Genomic DNA, 11,782 nt, shown 5'->3' on the forward strand with positions numbered 1-11,782 from the left:
CTTAGAGAAGAACGTATCTGGGAGTTCTTTTTTATAGATGGAGAGCGTAACTGATTGACAGCGACGTCTGTAACCGCCTGGTAGTGGGTCGTTCAGAGCTGTGCGGAGTTTGTTACGGAGAATAGTGGCATCAGGGGTCGTTCAGGGCCACGTGGAGTTTGTTACGGAGAGTAGAGTGATGTCCATTGTCGTGACTTGTCAGAGAGTGGTAGAGTCCAGAGAGTGGAGTGGTGTCCGTTGTCGTGACTTGCTAGAGAGTGATGGAGCTACGCAGAATCCGTTGCAGAGAGTGGAGTAGGGTAGTGGCCATTGTCGTGACTTGCCAGAGAGTTCGGATCTGTTGGCTGGAGCTCGGCTGGGATATCTGATGGAGCAGAATGGCTCTCTATCCCGTCGATCTAGGAGAAGCTCGGATGTTTTTGAGGTTGCTGACGAGTCTACTATTGTCGGATGCCTCGGGCGCTGATGCTACAGGCGGGAGTCATCTGCTGTAGAAGCTCGGATGGAGACTTTCTATTGGTGAAGTCCGGTAGGAGTTCGATTGCTAGAGAAGTCCGTTTGGGATTTGCCTGATGTGGAAGCTCGTCTGAAGATTATCTGTCGGAGAAGTCTGATTTCATGAAGAATTTGACGGAGGGTCGGCCGGCGGTAGATTTTGGGTGGCGTTGGAGAGGTTCATCTGCTGGAGGAGTCTGGGGATCCTGTGGAAGTCTGGATGGCGTTGTGGAAGTCCGGCTGACGCTATTGAAGGCTGATGGCTGGGGAGATTCGGTAGACACCGGAGGCGATCGGTCGTTGTAGAAATCCAGCTGCTGAAGCCCGTCCGTTGTAGAAGCTCGTCCGATATCCATCCGCTATAAAAGTTCGGACGGAGTCTGGTTCTTGTAGAAGGTTGAAAGGAGACCGCTTATTGTAGAAGCTCGGTCGAAGATCGGTTGTCATGGGAGCTCGGAATAGTGACCTGGCCGATGGATCCTATCCCGTCGTAGAAGCTCGTTTGGGATCCATCCACTATATGAGCTCGACTGAAGTCTGCCTGTAATAGAAGTTCGAAAAAAAATTATTTACAGTAGAAATCCAGAGTAGACCGCTCATAGTAGAAGTTCGGAGTAGACCGCTCGTAGTAGGAGTTCGGCTGAAATCCGATTCTCGTAGGAGCTCGGATGGAATCCGAAAGGCGGTCGACCGTCGTAGAAACTTGGATGGAGTCTGGTTACTGTAGAAATCTCGCCGTCGGAGAAGCTCGGATATTGACGAAGTCTGGAAGAAGTTCGGAGTAGGGTCGTTCGCGGTCGGAAGAAGTCTGGAAGGGATTCGGAGAATAGTTGATCACTGTAGAAGGTCGGCTGATAGTGAAGCTTAGAGAGCTTTTGGAGCGGCCCGGTAGATGAATGGAGAAGCTCATTGTCGGAGAAGTCCGGAAGCTCAGACGGTCGAGGGGATTCAGAGAGACGTCACACAAGGTCGAAAGTCGAAAAAGTCCTGGAAGGGTCGGTCTTTTACAAACTTTGGCCGGGGGGTATTTTATACCCAACAATAACTAAATTGTGATAGTTGTTCGTTGATGGCTGAATAGTTGACTGTCGGTCGGTCAATTGATTGTGAGTCGATATATTATGTTTATGAAATCGATCTATAGTCGGAATCGGGCCGACTGAATTGTTCTAACAAAATTTACAATAATTGTGTCACTTCCAATCCATTAATGTTGGATAGACTCTCCTGAAATTTTAAATGTCACTAAAGCAAGATTGGCCCATATGCGCCATAATGCGGGGTTTCTAGAGATCCAATCAACCACGCTCATTCCACTCAAATGTTTCCCGGCCATGCAAGGAAATCATGTTGCCTATGTTGCAGAGTACTTTGCAAATTCATGTGTTTGCATCAATCTAGCAACCACTTTGGGACAAGATGTTTGATTAGAAAAAGAATAAAGAAACATATAATCTTTTCCTTTGGTATTATAATCCGATACTCCAACCATGTCTTTATCAATTTCTGATTAATTTATGGTGGGAATGAATGTTTCAACCATTGTCTTGTAGCAAGCTGATACAACAATGCAACTTTACGTGCACGAAAGCCATTAGGTAGCATCAAACTCATGAGCAACAGGAAGAGAGTCATCCTCTTTTATGGAGGCGAGTGGTATTAGGCGTGCATGAAGCTTCTTCCTCCAATTCTTCATGGAGACAAAAATAAAATAAATAGAGATTGGGCCGGGAAGTTTGGGCCCATTTTGGGCCAGGCCGGGCACAAGTCTAAGACTAAGGCTGAACAAATTCTGGTCTGGCCCGACCTAGCCAATGATACTAGCTCCCACCAATAGTATTAACCCAATGCAGAAATAAAGCATGGTAGATGCATGATACCCTGGTCGAAAAATGATGAGCTTTTCTAGAATTCCTCAGTGAAAAGATTTAGTGCTTCAAAACAATCTGACAAAAGATAAGGAAAAAGTGGAAGACAAGTATGACCTGCTAAAGAAAAGCCATGACGAATAATCGTGCTGATGATCACACTTTTTTTTATTTCCGGGTATCAATCACTCCTTTCGTAAAGTAAATCAATAGCTTCTTTGATTTGCCCACTTCATTGCTGAGGACGGCAATTCCACCGTAGCAGTCCATGGTTTTGAAAACGCGGGCAAAAAGGTGTCGTCAAAGGTGGGGCTTGGATAATGTGGGGCCACAGGAGGAGAAAATATGAGAAAGAAGGGAAATAATAAGGGAAGAAGCAGGTGCAGGTGTTTGACTGGCAATTGTTTTCTCGGGGGACTTTGATGGAAAATTCTAAAGATACTCTTAGTCTAGCATAGGCCAGGCTTTAACTAGCCTATCAATTATGTGGTGTGAGTTCTAGCTACCATATTCTATGCTATTTGAATGAATATCTAAGAACTTCTAGTCTAGATCCATCCCACCTTTTTCAGCCGAGACAATCTCAAAGAAATATTTAAAAAGTGTACTTAAGCCTTTTTTTTTTTTAATTTATAAACTTTTTCTAAAAAAAAAATTAATGGTGAGTGTGTGACCAATCATTTCAAAAATGGTGATGGAATTTTTTTTATTCAAACATGTTGGGAAATACCCACCGACCGACTGACCGACGGTCGGAGGGACCGACCGACCGACCGACGGCCGGAGCGACCAACCGACGGGCGCCATCACCGGCCAATTAACGGCCTACAACCGACTGAGGATGTGTCGGCCGGGCATGCTTTTCCCGACCGACTGAACCTGGAAGTCTGATGGCCGACTCACGTAAGGCTCGCCGACCAACGGAGGGGCCCGACGCCACTCAGCTGGCCACCGATTTAGGGTCGGTCAGCTCCTCCGATCGCCGTACAGCCGCCAGGGCTTGTCAGTTCTGACAGCCGCATGCGGCACGGCCACCTAGGAGCATTATCCTGCCGAGGGCATTATCAACCCTAGTGATTTGACAGCCCCACGGCGATACGACACTTTCACGACGACTCTGACAGTCTACAGTGAGTTGACAATTCCTCACTTGTCCGTGCCATTAATGATGGCATCACACCGTGCTCCACTATATAAATCGGGGAAGGCAACAGTGCAAGGGGGAATCTCTCTCTCTCCACTTCTCGACTTCGAGACCACAGGCTCGCTCCTCTCTCCCTCTCTCCCTCGATTGAGCTCTCTGTCTTCATTTCACTGTTGCCCAGTCACCTCTCTGACTTGACCATCGGAGGGTCTCCGCCGGAGCCGCCTCCGGTCAGTGTGAACTTCTCGTTTTGCAGGTGCACGTTCTCCGACAATCGGACGACGAGGCGATTGGCCGCAACAAAATACTTGAATATACTTCTCAAATTCTAGGATGTATTGGGTTGTAGAGGACTGGTAGTTGACACCATCTTCAATGGTTGTGGATCCTTATACAATGTAAGTTGCAGAAACCTGATGTATATAAGTTGGATATAACGCAGAATGCAGATTGGGACAAATTGGGTTGGGGAAACAACTAAGTGACAATTTTTTTTCTTCTTTTTCCAATTTAAGGCCACTCCATATTTTTTTCCTTCCAAAGTAAAAGATGGGAGCCTCATAATTCGTTCATTAAATGATATAAATTACTTCAAAATTTCAATTCGTTGATTCTTAATTTGTATGGTCAGCAAAAATCTATTATGTGACCTTATTATGAAATTTCTTATCCATAGATGCGAAGAAGGTTAGATCTTTTGTACAAAGACGCTTCCTTTGATGGCAAATATGCCTGTAGACTTGTACTTAAGGGTCACACCACAGGCTGTGACAAGGCCATGCGCTTGAGGTGCTCGAGCTAGGATCCTCTATGGTTGGAATAGGAGCTAGACGCCCAATTCTGCAATCACAACAATTTGTATATTTTACGACAGCTCATAAAAAAAGGGTCATGTACATCATGCAACTGGCTATTTTTTACATCATGTGGACCAAAGCAATCACGGATCAAAAGAAAAAAAGGAAAAAAAAAATCCCTGCCAGTGCCAAGTGGGCCAATTACTGCATGGATATGGGAGGTGTCGTCCATCCTATAGGCTTCATCAATTCCTAGTCAAACTAACTTTAATCCTTTCTTTTTTTTTTTTTTTGATAAGAAACTTTAATCCTTCCATTCAAAATGCTTTTTTCCAAGAAAGAGCAAGCGCCATGTAATTTTTGTACTCTTCCATTCAATACATTTGGATGGTGTTGACCTCCCCTTCACTCATTTGAAAAAAGAAAAGAAAAAAGCGCTCTCTTCCAAGGCCTGAAATGGATGTGTTCAGCTACTTCCTACGCTTGGAAGGTATATTTATCCCCGAATACCACCGGGCCTGAGTCCTTCCTCGCCCAGATACTACCATCCAGATACTACCATCCAAGAATGAGTAATTCAGCCCTGGTTTAGCACACAGCTGTTTAGTTTTCTGTCTTTTCTTTTCTTATATATAACTGGAACCAGGAGAAACCGGATCCAATATTATTAAAGCTGTTATAATTGCACCTAATCCTGATTACGATAAGCATTCTATGTCCCATTATAGTATTGGCTGCAGCCATGTGGATGGAAAGGTTTCAGTACCATACCAAATAAAATTACTAAAGCCCTCGTCAATCTCCTCTGCCACCAAGTGTACTACAATATTCACCCCATTGTGTAATTAACACAGAGCTGACTCCATAAAAATCAACCAATAATTGAGCTATACTTTTAGCTCATACACAAATTCTCATCGAGAAGATTGATTTTGATGAAGCATACGCTTTTAAAACAATCCACTCTAGCAAATATAAATTATGTAAACACCGTTATATAAAATAGTAAATTATAGTGTCAAAATATGAGCATCATGTTCACTTTTATGGCATTGTTGTGCAGAATCAATATGCCATGAAGTAAAAGTGAAGAGGAATTTGACAGAATTCAAGCACCAGATCACATTATTGAAGGCCACAAATTTCTTCATGCCAGCGTAATATCTGACACCTAGGCTGGCAAAACAGAGCTTTCATTGGCCTAATTGATTCCTCCTTTGACATGCGACCCTCTCTAGGGTACCTCCGCCTTGGCATGCTGCTGGTATGTACAAGGCCTACTTGTTACCTTTTCTTTATTGTCTCCTAGATAAAATGAACCTTAGTTTATGGGCACTCGTACAACGAGCTAAATATAAATATCTTGATGAATAGACCAGAAGAATTCTTTAAAAAAATGAGAAAAAGAAACTATATATTACGAGAGTTAGGAAGACAAACGGACCAAACAAGTGATATGAGAGGCCTTTAGTCATCAGCAGGGGGAGTAGCTGCATGCTTGCTGGGGGCCACAGCCCTTAGGAAAGAAAGTTCCAAATACCTCGCAGTGATCTCGAATATCTTGGGACTTGGTCCGGCGCAAGTGGGAGACATTTTAGCCCCGCTTTCCATCTGGGAAAGGATTCTCTCCATTTAAAAAGCTTACGACTCTTATCACGTTTCTGTATAAGATGGAGACTCGAGGGCTGAACGCCACCCGGATTAGACTTGATCAACAAATGCAACTTTATATGGGCCCGGTTCCAACTTGCGCCTCAGTTACCAGGCTAATCTCCCTAAATGGCTGTTCAATTTTCCTAATAAATTAATGACAAGGAGCATCCATGGCAAACAGTATTAACTAATGGGACCTTAACCATCCTTTGGATGTTTCCCTTGAATCCAACTTGGGAATGGAAAAAGCTTCCCCACCCCACGGTTCTCTATGTATGTGCACCTCCATGCATGTGTGATACCAATAAAACTAACTTCATGCCACTCATGGCAATGACCTTCTCGCATGTGTAGTACTAAATAAAGAAAAAAAAACAAACTTCCTACCATTTATAGAGTCATTGCCATTTATAGAATCATTGCTACGAACAAAAATCACATGGATAGACATCGGAGAAAAAAAATATGGGACAGAGTTTCTATCTTGTCACATTTTTTTCTGATACCAATTTTTAAGAAAAAATCTAAAAATCAGAGATTTCCTACCCACAAAATTATTAGTCATCTTTTTTCCTCCTTATTTTTAAAATATATTTTTTATTAATATACGATCAGATAATATATATTAAATAAATTACTCATTTAGTATGCTAATACACACTGCTAGATAAATCGACGTACATCTCATCACTATTATGGTAGTAATATACAAACTCAGGATAGCATGTGCCTCCAGTTTTATCTCATTTTCAGATTCCATAGCATTTCTTTATTGTGTTAACAATTATATATACACACACACACTTGAATATCTAAATAAAAGGTAGTCTCTAGCTTTGAAGAAGATGCTTCAAGCTATGAGGTATCTAATCTTAGTTCAGAGATCTCCCTTACACCAAAAATCCTGCCTCCGCTCATATGACAAGAGACAATAAGAAAAAAAAAAGGAAAGGGACAAAAAAAAAAAAAGAAAAAAAAAATAGAAAAAGACAATCTTCTTGCCTGCTGTCGTCGGATCACCTCTCGGCCGGGTCCAAAGCCGGAGGCGTCACCGGCAACTCAAGCCTCCGGCAGAGACTGGCGGCGCAGACGGAGAGCCACACGACGAGCGGCGTGCCGAGGAGGACCAGACCGACGGGGACCATCCAGAGCTGCTCGTCGGATCGGTGGAACGCCAAGGCCCACCACGCCAAGAGCGCAGCCCCACCGAGGCCAACCAGGAGCAGGCACGCGCCGGCCACCATCCACGTCCTGCCGGCGCCGAACCGGTCTTTGTCCGTCCCCGGTTCCATCGCGAGGGCCGCCTCCGCCTTAGCCCGAGGGGTGTCTCCTCATTTATGGGCACTGTTCGATGCGGTCTCCGAAGGCGGCACGGCAGACAGTGAAGCGGGGACTAATCGAACTTGTGGGCTCCGAGGCCACTGATGGGATGATGCTTTGAAGATATACATACGGGAACAGTGATTTATTTATTAATTTAATTATTTACTAATATCGCTTGCGTGCGTTGGAAGATCTATGGGATCTATGGGAGAGCAGGGTATCCAATCTACCCATAAGCTAGCAACCTGATACTGGAACGTGTAACGAGACACGTGAGAGGAACAGTATGATATCCATGAAATGTTGATGAGCGAAAAAACCGGATATATTTGATGGATGATTGTGATTTTACCAATATTAGTTATTTAAGCTATATATTATGGCTTTACTCTCTATTCTTTAGTTTAGACTCTTCCTTTAAAGGAGGTTCAGGGCTCCACCAAGCCTCATTATAAATCACCTCCCCATCTTAATCTGACTTGAAATACTATAATATGGGAACCGCATCCAGCCCAATGATGATCCCAACCTAGGGATGGTGGACTTTTGCTCACTAGAGACAATTCTTAGTCTATTGAATATTTATGTAGTACATTCTATGCAATTTTTTTTTCCTGATTCTTGGCTATCTTGAAGTTCATGTAGTTTCTGTAGCAATGATATCTTCATCACTAGTGGTATTTATAAACCGAGTAGCCTTCTAGACTGCATTTGTTGTTGGACAAAAGATCCAAGAATAGTCGTTCCTAATCTTAGCTATCCCTCCAGGAGTCCTTAATTTATTCGTGGATTAAGAATAAATTGTTCTTTGGTTGGGAATTGATAGGGATAGTTTTATAAGTGCAAAAAGATATATGGGGGAAAAGAAAGAAAGATCGAGAAGGAATAAGTCTTTTACTTCTTCGGCGGTTAAAATTATTTTACCTCCTCCAGCAACAACTTAAATCAAAATAAAGGGATAAGCGACGTTGGTGAGTTTTGTTGTATCTTATAAAAAACTAAAGTTATTTGGTAGGATTGCAGGATAAATCTCTCCCATTCTAAGAATATCTCACAATCACCCGGCCAAGCCATGCCACCCAACATAGCAAACTTCATCTTTGTAGTCCCTAATATTTGTAGCCATGGCACCCAACATAGCCAACTTCATCTTTGTAATCCCTAACTCAGCATGTTGGCCAAACCCATCCTTAATTAGACCAACTTCTTCTTCTTGTTGATGGTCTCTTTCCCTTTCTTTTTGAAAGGAAAAGCAGCAGCGACCTGAATTACCTCATCTTGCCCCATGCAGGATCAAACTCAAATTGAAAAATATAGATCTGGGTTTGGGCAAGGGAAGGTCATGCATCTAAACTGGTGAGATTGCATTTGGTTTAGGACTTCAGTTGCCAAAACGTAAGTTTATTACCCTTTTTAGAGCTAATTTTTTAAAAGCATTATACTGTTCAATCCACAATTGGCTACATCAAGCAAATTCTCCCTACGATCATCATGCAAGAGAATAAATATTCTAGCAATGAAAGACTAGGGTTCCCCAAGTCTAAACTAGGCAAGAGAGGACAAACAACAAAAAATGCATGCCCTCAAATTCGGTAGGTTCATGAACCTCGAGGCTTGTTAGTACCTCAACAAGTTATTCTTATCCCTATAGGCTATCTTCCATGAAATATCCAATGGGTATCGTATTTTACAATGTCAAATTGTTTTCTAGCATTATTTTTCCATTGTATAGCCAAACTTCACCGCATACTTGTAATTATATCACCTATCTGGATGCAGTAAATTAAATAATGGATTAGTTTACACATTTTCCTTTTAATTTTAAGAATTATCATAGAAAATTTCTTAAATGCCTTCTCAAGAAATGAAAGTTTTTTTTTTTTTTTTTTTCCGATGATAAAGATCAAATGAAAGTGAATATCGATCTTTGTCACCATACATTTGCCCAAGGGTTACAGAGTTAACCTTTCTTACCTCTTTTAACTTTCTCTTTTTGTGATCTCTAATTACGATCAAAATTGGAGCTTTGCTCCTCCTTTACTCAAAATAAATAAATAAATAATGAATTGATCATATGTGACCATACAGTAATATCAAATTATAACACTTTTGTCGCTTGATACAAGCACCCTAAATAAAATAAAAAATAAGAAAAAAACTAAGCATTAATTGGAGGATTTGCTATATCATTCTAAGACTTATAGTCCTTATATCTTGCCAAATTAACTGTAAAAAGAGAACTGAACAAGCTAGGAAATTATCTGAAATTTGTGTAAGCACACAATAACAAGCTACTCATCAATCAGTCAATCTCAAATTTCCGATCGACTTTCACGACCTCTCTTATCATCAGAAAGACCAAAAAAAAGGCAACTCTCAAATTTATTATCATCAATAAGCACCAAACAATGTGAGAATTAGAAATCATTAGAGAATCTTCCATCATCATCAAATGTTTGATGGAGAATTAAACTATGCAGTTACCTCTCAAATAATCTTCAACTAAGTCCTTGTTCTTTAATTACAAGCGTAAGAAGCCCATCATGCCATGCTTATGCTCACCAGCCTCCCACCTCAGGCCTCAGCAGCGAAGTCCGCGAACCACAGCATGATGGGGGTGCTGCTCAAGACCAGCCCCACCGGAACCATCCACAGCTGCTCGTTTCTCGGGTGAAACAGTAGAAACCACCGCACCAACAGCGCGCCGCCGAAGGCGCTAACGAGGAAGAGACATGCCAGACACAACGCCGAAATCTTCCTCCCCTGAGGGGATTTATTCTGCCCCATCTCCATAGAGGACATTCTCTTACAATATTTTAACTATATATGGTTCCCTTCTCGTTTATACATGAAGTAGTAGATATTATTTTGGTCTCCTTAATTGTATTTTATTCACGGTCCATGAAGGCGGCAGAGGTGAAACTGAGGAGGCTGAATGCGAAGTTCTTGGTATCTGATGACTAGATCTCTTTTTGCTATCTACAAGGAAATATTATAATATACAACGACAATCTCATGCAAGAGAACATTGGCTGCTACTTTCTTTCCATACTACAAGGTTTGAACAAACGGGAAGCTAAATAGTGGGATTTAGTTGTTTCAGTCGTATGGGTCGTGACTCGTAAGTTTGTCTCTCTTCCAAAAAGAATGGCCTAAAAAAAAAAAGACTTGGGGGTTTGTCCTGTTGTAGTTGGGAGTTGCGGATTTGAGAAACAAAAGGGCAGACTCTGTCTGTTTGTTTTTAGAAGCGATGTCATTAATTGGCTGCGATGCGAAAAGGCAATTTGGAATGTTCTTCTGTGGGTTGAAAGGAATTGGCATGTTAGACCGCATAAATCTGAGAGTTAAGGGGTCCGGACTGCGGATAAGAGGCGTTTCTTCCCGGGAGACTTCAGAAAAAAGGCCAAAGGTGGCGGGCGGGAAGCCAGAGTGGGGATTCCTAGTGGATGTGGAATTGTATATATGTGGGGTCCAACAGAAAACCAAAACCTTTGATCGAGAATCTTGATTGGTTGTTGGAGGAAGAACATATGGCTGCATTTAGTTTGGAAAAGGAAACAAGACTTGCATTCCAAACGCGTTAGGAAAATTTTAAAACACATAAAAAATTAGTTTGATTTACAAAATTTTTTTAAAAAAAAAAAAATAAATTTTCAAAATATTATTTTTTAAAAATAAAATTTTAATATATTTCATTGATCATACAAAAGTGACTTATTATAAAATAACTTATGTTTGGATGAACATCTATTTTTTTGAAAAAATTATATAAAATATCTATTATACCCTTAGTAGATATAAAACCATACATTTTTACTCATAAACTTTATATAAATATAAATATTATATTTATATTAATATAAATATAACATTAATATATTATAATATAACATTAGATCATAATAATTTATTATATTAACATAATATTAATATGTTAATATTATATTAATATAATATAAATATTTTAATATAATAAATTTATTAATATAGATATAAATATAATATTATATTAAAATAAATATTATATTAATATTAATAAAATATTATGTTTAATATAAATATTAAATAATATTAAAATATAATAAATATTAATATTATATTTATATAAATATGAAGATAATATTAATATAATATTATATTACTATTCAGTATTTTATTTTAACCCTCTATTGATATTTTACTAAATTTTAGCTATGGATCTTAAAAGGGTATTCTAGAAAAGAAAAAAATATTACCACTTTCCATATCACGGAAAGTGCCAAAATCTATCTCCCCAATAGATTTCTACTTCTCATAAAATGTGAAAAATGACTTTCTATGGAAAGTACTTTTTCTTCTCTTTCTCCTCTTAAAACTCCAATCAAACAAGAAACTTTTTCTCCATTTCTTAGGAAGTGTCTCTTTCCTCCTCCACTTTTCGTCAACCAAACAAATTTGAAAAAAGAATAGCTGTTCTGGTCATATTTATTTATCTTTTAAATAATTAATTTAAAAATGATCAG

At 40.1% G+C, this 11,782-nt stretch overlaps 1 protein-coding gene and 1 long non-coding RNA gene across 2 annotated transcripts; both read right to left on the minus strand.

Annotated features, from left to right (window-relative positions):
* Window positions 1–4,158: 4,158 nt before the first annotated feature.
* LOC140852634 (uncharacterized) lies at window positions 4,159–10,311 on the minus strand. The gene is made up of 2 exons (XR_012135528.1): window positions 9,765–10,311; window positions 4,159–4,347 (listed from the first exon to the last, which is right to left on the minus strand). It is a non-coding gene; the product is annotated as an uncharacterized lncRNA (long non-coding RNA).
* On the minus strand, window positions 6,775–7,398 carry LOC140852633 (uncharacterized). The gene has a single exon (XM_073246155.1). The coding sequence runs from the start codon at window positions 7,247–7,249 to the stop codon at window positions 6,974–6,976; it is 276 nt and encodes a 91-aa protein (XP_073102256.1). The 5' UTR covers window positions 7,250–7,398; the 3' UTR covers window positions 6,775–6,973.
* Window positions 10,312–11,782: the final 1,471 nt, after the last annotated feature.

Source organism: Elaeis guineensis, chromosome 11 (assembly GCF_000442705.2).
Source record: "Elaeis guineensis isolate ETL-2024a chromosome 11, EG11, whole genome shotgun sequence".
Classification (NCBI taxonomy): Eukaryota; Viridiplantae; Streptophyta; class Magnoliopsida; order Arecales; family Arecaceae; genus Elaeis; species Elaeis guineensis.